Source organism: Eumetopias jubatus, unplaced genomic scaffold (genome assembly GCF_037043125.1).
Source record: "Eumetopias jubatus isolate StellerSeaLion01/CBP00866 unplaced genomic scaffold, mEumJub1_p1.0 scaffold_16, whole genome shotgun sequence".
NCBI lineage: Eukaryota > Metazoa > Chordata > Mammalia > Carnivora > Otariidae > Eumetopias > Eumetopias jubatus.
The window spans coordinates 47,475,716-47,490,437 of record NW_028274822.1 but is presented as its reverse complement, the minus strand read 5'-3'; the positions used below and the strand labels follow the sequence as shown (position 1 = coordinate 47,490,437).

At 43.4% G+C, this 14,722-nt stretch overlaps 1 protein-coding gene across 4 annotated transcripts in view; it reads left to right on the top strand.

The window, feature by feature from the left end:
• The window catches only part of TTC39C (tetratricopeptide repeat domain 39C), a 110,175-nt gene that overhangs the window by 85,290 nt on the left and 10,163 nt on the right, over nt 1–14,722 (top strand). For all 4 annotated transcript variants that reach the window (XR_003608302.2, XR_003608303.2, XM_028098325.2 and 1 more), the window contains exons 7-9: nt 7,169–7,262; nt 10,073–10,180; nt 13,712–13,821. Coding sequence is in view for 2 of the 4 variants with exons in the window: in XM_028098325.2 (XP_027954126.1) it covers nt 7,169–7,262; nt 10,073–10,180; nt 13,712–13,821 (312 nt within the window). In the remaining 2 variants the exon portion in view is untranslated. The remainder of the gene's footprint in view (nt 1–7,168; nt 7,263–10,072; nt 10,181–13,711; nt 13,822–14,722) is intronic.

Genomic DNA, 14,722 nt, shown 5'->3' with positions numbered 1-14,722 from the left:
GTGTGTGTGCGTGCGTGCGTGTCACCTCTGTGTGTGTGTGCGTGCGTGTCACTTTGTGTGTGTGCGTGTCACGTTCTCTGTGTGTGTGCGTGCGTGTCACTGTGTGTGTGCGTGTCACCTGTGTGTGTGTGCGGGTGTGTCACCTTCTCTGTGTGTGCATGTCACCTCCTCTGTGTGTGTACGTGCGTGCGTGTCACCTGTGTTTGCGTGTGCGTGCATGTGTGCGTGTCACCTGTGTGTGTGTGCGTGCGTGTCACCTTCTGTGTGTGCGTGTGTGCATGCGTGTCACCTGTGTGCGTGCGTGCGTCACCTGTGTGTGTGTGCGTGCGTGCGTGTCACCTGTGTGTGTGTGTGCGCGTGCGTGCGTGTCACCTGTGTGCGTGCGTGCGTGTCACCTTCTGTGTGTGTGTGTGCGCGTGCGTGCGTGCGCGTCAGCTTCTCCCCTAAGGCCGCCAGTTATATTGGATTAGGGCCTGCCTGAAAGACTTCATTTTAATGTGATTACCTCCTCAGAGACCTTACCTCCAAATACAGTCACATTCTGGGGTACTAGGGATGAGGGCCTCAACCGCTGAATTTGGGGGCGGCGGAGGACACAGTTCGGCCCCTAACAGCTGTCAGTGCCAACCTAGTGTCTCCTCACGGGCACTTGGGGTTTTCCTTTCTTTTCACACTGACGCCCCTGATACCCTGGTAGCCTCTGAATACAGGGCCCAGCAAGTTACCCCAGAGGTCTCAAAACGGAAAGATTCATGTGCCAACTTCGAATAGGCTTGAATCACAGTTTATCCTAAGTCAGTGTAAAACCCAGCAGGAAGCAAGGGGGGAAGGATAGCGTGGCTCAGTGCTCTGGGGTGGTGCGCAGGGGCAGGTGGGAAGGCCGTGCTCCCTGAGTCCTGGGGTACGCAGCAGGCGATGTCCTGCTTCGCTCCGCACATCGCTGACCACAGCTAAAACAGTGGGCCGTCAGGGGTTTTATTAACGCTTCTTGAGTAGAGGACACATGGTGGGAGAATGGGTGTCACCAGGGGATGGTCCCATTAAGCCGCCTACCTATTAATGTTTCATGTATATAGTTCGTGTTTTGAATATTTTGCGCTTTTTGTCTATTTAGTGTCCTGTGTATTTAGCACCCAGGTGCCTCGTGAATATTAGAGACCTTGTGGCCCTTTAGTGCTCTAACACATGCAGACAGGCTCTATCTGCTTGCAGAGTACGTATTGTATTCTTGACACATCTCAGGAGTTCAGCCTGTGTCTAAAACTCTGCTTACTGGTTACTTAAAACCTCTCGAGAGAATGTGCCTCTATCTTACAGACTTCTGTATCTTACAGAGCTGGAAATTCTCCAGTGAGTATTACAGTGCTCTGGGTGGGCATCACCCTCTCCTCCCAGCTGAGTCCACAGGGGACTGTCGTGTTCTCTGACTTGCTACTGTAACAGTGATCTCCTCTCTGGTGTGGAACACAGCAGAATTGAGTGATACCAGCATTATTTGAATGCCGGGAGACTGGTTCTGAGCTGAGACCTTTTTGTGAGCTAGTGGTGTCATTTGGTGTTAAATGCGATTTGGAGGAGGCACCAAAGGAAACTGCTTGGAAAGTGGAATCTTGCCTTAGAGGTTCAGGGAAGTCTGGAACTTGATGTCCTTTTAGCACTAGAGGCTGGTCAGGCCCCCAAAGGGACGTGGCTTTGTTTCCATTTCCTTTTTTTTGCAATTCTAGAAAGGGAATCTTTTGCTTGGTAGCTGAATTCAATGTATGCTCCCAGCTTGGTATTGCTAGTGGGAATCTTCCAGCAGAACAGAATATAACATTAGTAACTCCAAGTTCACTGTGCTGACTCTGAAAATTATTCAGACTTTTTGTGTCTTCATACTTACTTTCTAAGTGGCTTGAAAAATATATTGTTGTAGAAGTATTTACATTTTTAAAATTGGAAAATGTGATTTGTGGTCACTTACATGTTTTCTTTTTCTTTGTCCCCTGTCTCTTAGGCAAGAATACACACTTAGGTATTTGTGGTAGAATCTTAAACAGCTTTTATTTATGTCTGCAGGAAAAAATCTAGAATTTCTTCCAGTGGTCTAAAATAAAATATAGAAAGTTAATTGCTATTTATTGCAAATCTTTCTAAATGTTGGAAAACTGATTTATTTCTCAGCACTAACAGGTGACCTACACCTATTTTTAAAGTTAACATACCTTCCCTAAGAGCATTTTATGTGCATTAATTCATTTATTTCAGTATCTCCTGAGATTTTCATTTATAATGAAACAGTTTCTCAAAGTCCAAAATCCTGTTGGTTATGAAGTTGGCACTGAAATCTGGTACTATTAACTAAAGTTTAATATTCTTTGTTATGTTGTATGTCCATTAAAGGAAAAAATTTAAATTGTGTTTTAAACATTTTATAGATTTATTTATTTGAGAGAGAGCCTGGGGCAGGGTGTGGGGAGGGACAAGCAGACTCTATGCTGAGTGTGGAGCCCTATGTGGGGCTTGATCTCATCTCCCTGAGATCATGACCTGAGCTGAAACTAAGAGTTGGCAGATGCTTAACCAACTGAGCCACCCAGGCACCCCGGTATTTTATACATTTTAAATGAATTATTCGGTTGAAAGGTATGGCTCTATAATAACTAGTTATTTACATAGTTCCAGAGCATAGAAAATATGAAAATATTTCCTGCAAGTCTGCAAGTTCTGGCATTATCCTGACACCAAAACTCCTAGAGGAAAGCACTGAACAAAAAACTACAGGTTGACTTCATTCTGAAATTAGAAACTCTAAATAGATACTAGCAAGTCAAATCCAACAATGTATTTTTTAAATGCCACATTATGATCTTAGTAGGGCTTATTTCAAAAAAGCGAGCATGATTCAGCCTCAGAAAATGTCTTCCTGTTTTAACCTGCATTAAGGAAGTAATTAATAAAACCACATAGTCCCGTCACTAGATGGCTCAAATGGTATTTAATGAAATCCACTTTGAAAACTAAACAAACTATTAGCAAATTAGAAATAGAAAGGGAACTTTGGTAACGATGGCATCTACTAAAAGCATCCCACAAACTATATTTAATGGTGCAACATCAGAACATCCTCATTGAAGATGGGAATAAAGCAAGGATGCGAGTGGTGCTTGCTAATAGAATCTTAACTGGTGGTTCTCACCAATTAGAGAAGTCTCTTATAGAGGAAGAGACAACACTATCATTATTTGCAAATGATTTGAATATCTCCCCAAAAACTCCAAGAGAAAAAGCTTTAAAAAAATCATGAGGGTTCATAAGTATAATGTGACATATGCAAAATCAACTTGCAAAAATCCAGAGTTTTCCAACAACACCAGCAGCATTCACTCAGAATAAAATGAAGGAACAAATCCCATGGACAGTTGCCACAGGTATCTTAAAACACTTAGGAATACAGCTATCAAGAAAGATGTCCTGAAAAACTAGAAAAACACGTTGTATCTCTGTGGCAACAAAGCAGTAGCTATACATGGTGCTGATTTTAATTTGGCAACAGATACACTCCATTTAATTTGGCAAAGACTTGTGCCTTTGTTCTCCATTGCTTCCTCTGGAAGCAGATAATGCTTGCTGACATTATTTCCTCATTTTACCAGTGAGGAAACTGAGACGTTAGGTAGTTTTTGTGATTTAGAGTGTCCATGCATAATTCACGGGACACAAGCCTAGATGGTACTTGACCTCCAATTCTTGGCCTCATGGTTGTTTCGTTCTAGCCTGTTTTCTGTATTCTCTTCAGCCCAGCATATGTGTATTTCCTCAAAAAATTACACTGTGAATCAAGTATTAAATTGAAGATAATTCTTCTTTCTCTATTATGTTGTGGATATTATAATTTATAATCCTAAAAACTCCTATTAGGTCGTTTTTATTCTAAATTATTTTGGTGAAGGAGCACCTGGGTGACTCAGTGGTTAAGTGTCCAACTCTTGATTTTGGTTTAGGTCATGATCTCAGGGTCATGAGATCCAGCCCTGCATTGGGCTCCATGCTCCCTGGGAAGTCTGCTAGAGATTCTCCCTCTCCCTCTGCAAACCACTCCCCTGCCCCCCCCCGTTCCTGCTTGCCCTCTGCGTGCATGCTTTCTCTCTCTCTTTAAAAAAAAAGTAATAAAAAGTAAATTATTTGGTGAAAAAGAAGGAGAAATCGGTTTTCACCAGTTTGATGGCTGTTCATTGTAATTCTTTAATGAGTAATCAGGCTAGAAGTAGAATTAATTTTGTAGTTACACTTATTACTCTTGGGATAATATCGTTAAGCTCTGTAATGGTCTCCATACCTTCTGGTTCTGTCACAATGCTTATGACATAAGGAACAGTCGTACTTTTCTTCACAGTTTAACTTTGAAAGTAACACCCTGTACTCGTCTTCTAAGGCCATGGAACAAATTATCACAGACTTGGTGGCTTGAAATAGCCACCAACAACTCTGGAAGTCAAAAGTCCAGAATCTGTTTCACAGGCTGAAGTCAAAGTGATTGGGGTTGGCCCTCCCTCTGGAGGCTCGGAGGACGGTCCATTTCTTGCCTCTTGTGAGCTCTGGGGGTTCCTGGGCTTGTGGTTGTGTCTGCAGTCTGCCTGTGCGACCCCGTTGCCTCCCCCCTGCATGCATCAGCTCTCTCTGCCCGCCTCTTATCAGGACACTTGTGATTGCATTTAGGGTCTACCCCGATAATCCAGGATAATCTCCCCATCTCAAAGCCCTTAATTTAATCATATCTGTATATGCTCTGCCAGAAGGACACATACTGTGGAGGCAGTCAGAGCAGAGTGAATACTACCCCATTGCTAGTTTGTTGCCCTTGACCAAGCCACTTCACCTCTTTGAACTTTGGTTTCTCCATCTGATAATGGAACTTATCAGTTCCATTCCAATACATGCCAATCGCAGATTTTTTTTTTTTTTTGAAAGGGCTAAGAGAAACAGTGTTGATTCAAATATTGCTTGGTTTGTTTTTTTTTCTAAACTTGCTTTTAAAGCCTTGTTGTGATTTGTCTTTGTAGCTCAAGCCTACTGTCCCAGGCACTTAGTAGTTGCCCATTAATTAGCCTTCACAAGTAGTTTTTGGTCTTCTGAAGGGCAGTGTGGCATTGCATTGTCATGCAAGGTACCCACAGTTGGACACAGCTTGGTGGCAATGGCTCATCCAGAAATACTCTGTGTGTGGTAGTTGAGTGGCAGGAACTTAGCAAACTGAGGAGATGCGTGCAAAGCAGAATCCGTAGCATGGTGGTTTCGTGCAGATATGCTAAACTGAGTGCATGTAAGAAGCAGGGAAAAATCGGTTGATCCAGAAAGAGAAAAGTTAGAGGCGGGCGTGATGAGTGTCCAGCTAGCTTGCTCTGCAACACACCGGTGCACACGCACACACACACTGCATACAAGATTGATTTTTAAATTCAAAAAACAAAATTTTTTTTACACCTCTTTGGGACCTTGGTGGCTTTGTGCTCATAGCCCAGTGTGAACGTCTGACTGGGTTGGGGCCTGTCTCACATTCCCGAGAGGGTCCCTCCAACTAGATGTTAACCTCCTTGAGACCAGGAATCACTGGTGTGGGGATGCGTGTCCTCTCTTAGCCTTTGTGGATGGGGACAAGGGTTTGAACGCTATCGTCTGAACCATCCTGGCAGAATGAAACATTACTTTGGGCATGAACAATTATTGATCCAGCCAAGGCCTTGGTTAATGAGTCATTTGGCTTATGGTGTTCCTGAGTCACAGGATGTCCTAAGGACCTCTCTGACTCATCTGTGTGGTCTGTGGTGTTTGAAGAGGCCTCACGCAGTGACCATGCATCACCGAAGGAGCCAAGGAGTGGGGTAGCCTTTCTTCTACGATCTTTTCTGCCCCTGGCTGGCTGGCTGTGGAGAGGAGAGGCAGAAGGGGCACTGGAAAGGGGGTGGCCAAGGAGCAGCAGAAAGGGGCACATAGGGAAGCCCAGGGAGGGCTGAGTGTGGAGCCAGGGTATGGCCCGGGGCACGTATCACTGAGAGCAGGCTGTAACCAATTTTTAGGGCATTTAGGATTTACATTTATTAACACCTATCATTGCTGTATTTAGGATTGAATTTGATGCTTTTTAGGTACTCCTATCAGGTGCTCTGGCATGAGGTTGGCAGACTTTGAAAGACCCTTTCAAAGGGGTCTTTAGTGGAAAGCAACACTAAATGTATTTACTCAGGAGTAAGAACAGTCATTGGAGAGTCCGTTGGGCTCTGGACAGTGCTAGATGATCCCAAAAGTCAGAAGTGAGTGTTAGTGGCGGAGATGTAAGGAGCAGCAGCAATCAGACAAAGCATTCTGGATACAGATTCGCACTAGAGGCTGTATGACAGGGTCCGTGGGTTACAGTGGGGAGAGTGTGCTGAGGGAAGGCCTAAAGGAGGCTTTGCATACTCACTCAGCGCTGACGGGGCTCTTTCCGGCCTGGGGTGGGTCCACACACACCCCGTCTCATTATACTTCACTTTACTGCACTTTGCAGATACTGGGTGGGTATTTTGTTGCTTTTTTTCTTACATATTCAAGGTTTGTGGCAACCTGTTTTTCCGACGCATTTGTTCACTTCATGTCTCTGTCACAGTTTGGTCATTCTCACAGTATTTGGAACTTTTTTGTTACTGTTATATTTGTGAATGGTGATCTGTGATTACAACTTGCTGAAAGCTCAGAAAATGGTTAGCATTTTTTTAGAATAAAGTATTTTTTTAATTAAGGTATGTACATTATTTTTTTAGACACAGTGCTATTGCATACTTAATGGACTACGGGATAGTATAAGCATAACTTTTGTGTACACTGGGAAACCAGAACATTTTTCCGACTCACTTTATTGCAATATCCGCTTGTTGCGGTATGGAACCGAACCTATGCTTATCTACAAGGTAGGCCTGTTGTATACACAGGAGGGTGAATTTCTTGCCAGAGCAAAAGAAGTGCTCTGTGCCAAGGTTCATCTCACAACTGAGGCAAGTTGGAATGTTCCAGAAATTTTGAGATCATTCTCTTCTATGCTGTTTTAATCTGTTTAAAATAACTGTTAAGGAAGAAGATGCTTTGGAATGAAGATAATTATAATATTAATGACAGATTTTAGCCAGTAACTCTGTTTTCGTTTTCTCTTCAGTGTCAAATCAACAGTGCCTTGACTTCTTTCCATACCGCCTTGGAGCTTGCGATAGATCAGCGAGAAATCCAACACGTCTGTCTGTATGAAATTGGTAAATATGAAATGTCTGTCCAGCTTCTTGTCATGAAATGGTATTAATGCATTCAGCTTATGTCCAGCTGGATGGCTGGCTTCTTGTCGCAAGTCTTAATGCATTTTTGTGCATGTCTGCTTTTTTAATGCTATTCAGTTTGGATCTTTGTAAAATGCTTACTACCTTTTGTGAGAATAAGACTTTGTTACCGTAGCACAAGCGGTGATACTTACCTCAGTAATTGTCCTTACTGCTTTAGAATTTATTCTTTATAACATTCTGATTTTAGGATAATAGGTCATGTTAAAGGAATGGACTAAAACTTTTGTAACTACTTTATCTGACTGCACATTAGAATCTAAACTATGTTTCCCTCCCTTGCACTAGTGTTTACCTGGGAAGAAAAATATGGCCTGGGAGAGAGTTGGGCATGTGGACCCCAATCCCAGCCCTTCCCCCAACTAGCTTGGAGACCTGGGAAGAGTTGTGTAAGCCTCATGGTTGCCATGAGTGTTGAGGTGCCTGCCCTCAATGGTCATGAGGTTTAAATGAAGTAGGAATGAGCATCAGGTGGGGTGCCTGGCACACAGAAGGCCCTCCACATGTGTGAGCCCCTTCCTTCTGCTTTTCCTCTCCTGCAGACAAATTTATAAGCAGACATGGAAATATTTATTTGCTTACAGCTTTCTCCTCCCTGTCCCAAATTGTTACTATGAGTTTCTTTGCTGACTGCACTAAAATTCTGTCCTGTTATATTAGCAATTCCCTAAATCTTTTACGTAGCCGTAGCCGTTGTTCTATGATGCTGAGGAAAATCAACACAGCAGTTGGGTTTGAAACAACCATGACACAATGTAATAAGGGGTTCATGTTGTTAGGGTTTCAGCCCAGTATGACAGGGTCACATCATATGGTACCTAGAAAGGGAATGAAGGAGCCAGGGAGCAGAGAAGTGATGAGGTAGTGATGGAATCAATGGGAAAATCGGAACTCCCAGGTTCTCTGCAGAGAGGGGAAGACGAAATGGGGAGTGCTCAGGGGGCATTTGCCATCTGTCAGGTTGAGACCCTATGATGCTTGCCACTTGCTTATATGCTGTGGACGTAATTGTTGTCTTGGATAATTTTAAATCTCTTTAAAGAAAAGTACAAACTAAAAGATTGGGAACTTCCCAGTAAAATAATGTTTTAAGCACCTCTTATGGTTTAGGGAAAAGAGCTGAAGTGTAATCCAATGGAAAATATATTATGTCATCCATCCCACTGGAGCTCTGGGTAGTAGCCATAACAGGATGGAATGTATTTCGAAGAATTTGAATTAACACCTAGATTTGGTGGGCTTTTTTTTTTGTTCTTAAGATCCTGCTGCCTTTTTTTCCCCCACTTTTACTGATATATAATTGACATATAATGCATTAGTTTAAGTTGTATGACATAATGATTTGATACGTACGTGTGTTGCAAAGTGGTTATGATGGCCTTTCTTGGTGCACCGTTTCAAGGTCTGGCAGAATGGAGGGTTAGACCTGAAGGAGGCTTGGAGATCATCGAAGCCTAACCTCCAAGGCTTAGGAAAGTTAACCCAAGAAAAAGTAGCACAATCCTGACTCAGGCTTCTTATTCATATTCAGTACCACCTTCTCCCCTACTTTGCATTTAACTCCCATCTTCTAGGATGGACATGATTAGGCGCAATTTTTACTGGAAGCCATGTCGACTTCATATCCTATCCCATAGAATTTGACACTGGATTTTCTAGAAGCGTGGATCCCTCTCATCCTTGTACTTCAGTGGCAGATCCAAGATGACACAAGATACCAGAATTTATGATGGGGGGGATATTGTGACAGGAGAGAGCAATGGCCTTCACTCCTTGGCCCTTTTCTCTTCCTAGCTCTGTGGCCTTGGGCAAGTCACCTACCTCTCCATGCCTTAGCATTTCTCCTTGGTAAAATGAGGATACCATCTGCCACCTCGGGAAGCCCCTAGTAGAATTAGAGTTATACCAGGTGCCTGGCTCAGGGCTTGGCACGTGGAGGGGCTCAGGCAAGGGAAGGTACATTTCTGAAACCAAGGATAGAATTCCTCGCATTTTTGCAGCTGCCAGAATGCCTGTCTCATGGTGTTTTGATCCAGGAAAGATAGGGTTCTTTCTCAGCTCTGCTGCCAACCTGCAGAGGGAAGGTGGGCAAGTACTTAGTTTTTGACCGGCTTGTCTCCACTCCTCACAAGGGTTTGAGAATTAATAGTAATCATTAAGGAGCCATGTGAGTGCTTGAAGACTTTTTGAGGTAGTCGCTATATGCAGTCTAATGATACTGCTTCTTTTTCTGTGCCTGGGGCCGCTTTTGGAGAAGCACTGCTGGGCTTAGATTAATCTCACAACCCAAACTGGAGTGTAGGATACGAGTTAGAGTGTTTTCGTAGAAATCTTCATGTCCCTCTCTACTGCTTTAAAAAAATTATTTGGGGGGGGGGGCAGAGGGTGAGGGAGAGAGTCTTAAGCACAGGCCAAGGCGGGGCTCCATCTCACAACCCTGAGATCACGACCTGGGCTGAAACCAAGGGTCGGACACTCAACTGACTGCGCCCCCAGGTGCCCCCCGCTATATCGCTTCTCTGCCGCTTAATGGGTTATGAAATCAGAAGTGCCTTGTCTGACTCAAATTGTCACACTGAAAATATTTAAGTGACAAAAGATCATCTTTAGGTTTTCAGGTAGTATACATGCGACACTCAAAGATAATCAGCAGTTACCAGATTCCTGGCTTAAAGATGGGGTATAAATCACTACTTTAGGGTCACCTACTAAAAATATTTCTTTCATAGGTTGGTGCAGCATGATAGAGCTGAACTTCAAGGATGCATTTGATTCCTTTGAGAGGCTAAAAAACGAGTCCAGGTGGTCGCAGTGCTATTATGCCTATCTAACTGCGGGTGAGTAGCCCACTTCTGTGAGTTCTGTCTCCCACACACATTGGCTGGCGGGAGGACGTGGCGTTCTCCTTCCTCACTTTTCCCCAGAATGTTAATATTTTGTACTGCCGAGTGCTACAGTGTTCACTGACTCGGCGGAACCCTGCAGGCCTGCAGACCAGCTCCCTCCCTGGGCTGGTTTTGTCACCGGCTCTGTCCTGAAAATGCGTATTGTGACGGTTCCTGCGCATTCTGCCCTCAGCAGCCTCAGCCTCCCCTTACTTTTATCCTTTGCTTTCTACAGCATGGTTTGTAGTCTTTAAGAATTTATAAACAATATTGAAGGAATTTAACATGTCTTTTAAATTGTGCTAGTATTTCTGTTTGGATTGTTAGTACCCTGGTTACAAAGTTGCATAGATTTTGAGTAGTCTGCTCCAAACCTGTTTTACCTATTAACCTTGTTTACAGTGTTTGCAGAGCATGAGGTATTTGAACACTGCCCATCATGTAGCAGGAACATCTGTCCTTGCTGAGCTGAATGAGCGGGCATTGCCTTTTTGGTCCTCTCATCAGGCGATAAAGATGTGCTGCCACCTGGTGGACACAAGGGTTGTCTGTGCCCTGCGGGACCTAAAGCACTGTTGCAGAGGTGGGAACCCGAGAAACCCAGTGGCTGTAGGTTTTTTGCCTCTAAGGCTGACCTCTCCTTATCCAGCCATATAACATTACTTAAAGTTCAAGACTAATCCAAACATAATTTAAAATTTTAAGTATCTCCTTATTTCTCTATTTGGATTTAATGAAATTAACGAATTTCAGTTCATTAATAGAATTAATGAGTGGAATTAATGAAACATTTCCTGTCATTCCAGTCCCTTAACTGATCTATTTAAAATAAGAGAATTAACAGTGGCAAGAATGCATGTCCTGGGTGTTCAAAAAGTGCAGTTCATTAGGACTGCGCATGAAACCGTTTACACCCACACTCTTTACTGCAGTCCCCGCAGGGCATCTGTTTTTGTATGGCTCTGTCGCGGATGTTCGAATGGGATTATTTTCTGTATACGGGTTAGGATACTGTGTCTCACACCTTAAGAGTTGTTGTGTGGAGCTCACAGCCTCTCAGATGACAGTGGCAGCTATCTGCGGAGTGGCCTCCGTGCGCCCAGCATGCTGAGGAGTGGGTGAACTGAAAAGCGGAGGTCTTCACGACAACCCAGTCATCGACTGTTAACGTGTTACGGACTCACACAGTCGGTTGTGGGCAGCGGTTTCTTTTTTAATCTTTGTGGAGCATAGAACACAAATAAATGTACAGCATGGCTGTGTACAGGAGCATTTATCCTCCAAATACTGGAAATGCCAGGATTATCACAGGCTGTAGGATCTGGTAAAGCATAAGAGCCTTGTCTCTCTGCCTTCTCAAGGGGGTCCTGTGTGGATGGTAAGGTGTGTCAGGAGCTCCCGAGAAGGGGACGGATCACTTCTCTCCTGCAAGCTGCCATTGGAGTTGGCCCTGAAGGACAGGTGCTTGTCGACAGGCAGACCTAGAGAGGAAGCTCACTCAGGGACCAGAATCACTGCCACCAGAGGCTTCGTTTCTGGTACTGTTCAGTTGTAGTAAAATATACATAACGTAAAATCTACCATTTTACCCATGTTTAAGCATTCGGTTGAGTGGCATTACGTACAGGTACCTCGTTAGGCAGCCGTGACCGCCATCCATCTCTTGTTTAAATTCTGTGACTCTGTAAGAATGTTATGAGTGATCTGAGGAGAATCTCAGGCTTAGCTGCAACAGACATTACTCTTTTTCACTGGCTTACTCTGTGACCTTAGGCACGTGTTTAACTATCTTGAAACTTTACACCCTCTAATCTATAGCCTGATAGGGTTGGTCTACAAAACAGTCATTGCATTTCCTTCTGGTTTTGAAATGCTGTGAGAGATGAGGTCTTTTTGGATGGATTCAGACCCCCACCTCTGGACCAGGGCTGCTCCCCTAACTGGGAATGTGGTTGTGTTTCCCTTGAACATTCAGCCTAATCCCTCATGCTTCCAGTACAAAATCTTCTGCCTCTCCCATCACCTTGACATCGGCAGCCTTCTGTGAGTCTTGGTGCTTTCGCTGCTTTGGCCATGTCAACCACTGTCCATCCTCTGGCATGGGTATGCATCAGATTTACCAGTAGAAAGGGCCCAGGACTGTAGGGACAAAGTCCCTAATTTATTCTACACTTCTAAGAATAAAAGTTAGCTGAATTACTGTGGATTATATGACAACTTGTCATATCCTGAATTTTCCATGATTTTAGATTGTTTTTAATGAATGAACATTTAAGGAGTTAGTTTGAATATAAACTAGGTTGTAATGTGGAATGCCACTGAGACCACTAGGACTAAAGAGAAAATTAAAAAGTCAGTAAAACCATAACTAAGAGGCATCTAGTATTACATTTTCCATGTAAACCCCTTCATTATTACTTGTCACTCAGCTTTTATAAATTCCTTTGATTTAAACTGGAATTAATCTAGTTTGATGCCCACGTTCTCTGAATGCACCCTGGATCCTGATGGCAGATTGAGTTGAAGAATGAGTGAAAGGCACATCTACTGATACATTAAAAGTTAGAAGGCAAACGTTTTTTAGAGAGGTCTCATTTGGCCCCGTGCTCTGCTTGGCCAAACCCCAAACTATGAGTAGAGGAGCAGCTAGTTTTAGGAGTGCTCAAATAAAGGAGAAGGAACTAGGTCCTCCCAGCTGGGGATTGAGAAACAACATGTGCCAAAGACCACATCTAAGGAGAAATTGATATAAATGGATTCAGTGCCATTGGAGTTGAGAAGAGAATGACAGAGAGTAGTTGGGAAAGTTGCACCTTCAAAGATGAAGCGAAGGATATGTGATTAAGTCTTTGCCGGGGGATTGGGACGGGATGAAGATTGTGTACGGACTTTCAAAATCTCCTCCTCCTCCAGGGCTCAGCCTGACTCCTAGCTCCTCAGAGTTTTCCTGATCACTCCAAAGAGAAAAGATCCCTTCTCTTCCTGAGCTTTTCCCAAAGCACTTTGGGTTTCCAGCCCTTGAGACTCTTGTCACCTTATACATTATAGCTATGGGACTATGTGTATGTCTTATTTCTCCAGCTGAAATTTATGTCGCTTTAGGGGTCAAGCATGTGTTTCTTCTTGACATTCTTGCTGGTGTCTTGTAGGTGGTAGCTGGCCAATGGACACATGTCAGACTAATTTCATGACTTTCTTTCCAGACACAGGGATACCCTCCTTCCATCAGGAAGATTCATGATCTTCTTGGCTCCTCCCTTTTATTTTCCCTGTATGTCCCCACAAAGCTCTGGGAACCCAGTTAGCTGGACAGTAGTTGAATCAGTGGCGTGACAGTCAACAGGGATGATATAGTGTAACAGTCTTTAAAATATGTGCTCCCATTTCTAATTTGGTAACATTTTCCAAGTACTGTCAACCTCGGTATCTTTCGGTGGTATTTTCCCCCTGATACTTAAGGAGCGCAACAATGGTTTCTTACAGTTTGTCAGGGAGCCACCGGTGACGTGGATGGGGCACAGATAGTCTTCAAAGAGGTTCAGAAACTCTTCAAAAGGAAAAACAATCAGATTGAACAGTTCTCGGTGAAAAAGGTATGTTGGAGCCCCTTGATCCGGTGTGGTATTTATGATGGGCATTTGTAACCAACGCCACCTCAGACCAGTTTGAGGAAATCCTAATTGAAGCCGGTGACTGACTTGCCATGCAGAATGCGCTTCGCCACGGGGGAGAAAATATACTCCCATGGTCCCCCTTCTCCTTTGAGTGGGAAGTGCTTGTGTTGCTGCACATAAAGCAGTGGTTATTTGTTTGAGTGGGTGAACACATTACAGACCATGCAGAGCTAATGAGGCTATCTAGAGAGGGAAAGCATCTGTCTAAAGAGTTAGGTGATTTCAGAAGAATAGAATTGGGCAGAATCTAGGCAAGAGATCTAGACTGTTGCTTCTCAATCTAGTGACCACATCACATTTTGACCTAATAAACAAGAGGAGTGTGCATCAGATTTACCAGTAGAAAGGGCCCAGGACTGTAGGGACAAAGTCCCTAATTTATTCTACACTTCTAAGAATAAAAGTTAGCTGAATTACTGTGGATTATATGACAACTTGTCATATCCTGAATTTTCCATGATTTTAGTTTGTTTTTAATGAATGAACATTTAAGGAGTTAGTTTGAATATAAACTAGGTTGTAATGTGGAATGCCACTGAGACCACTAGGACTAAAGAGAAAATTAAAAAGTCAGTAAAACCATAACTAAGAGGCATCTAGTATTACATTTTCCATGTAAACCCCTTCATTATTACTTGTCACTCAGCTTTTATAAATTCCTTTGATTTAAACTGGAATTAATCTAGTTTGATGCCCACGTTCTCTGGATGCACCCTGGATCCTGATGGCAGATTGAGTTGAAGAATGAGTGAAAGGCACATCTACTGATACATTAAAAGTTAGAAGGCAAACGTTTTTTAGAGAGGTCTCATTTGTTGCT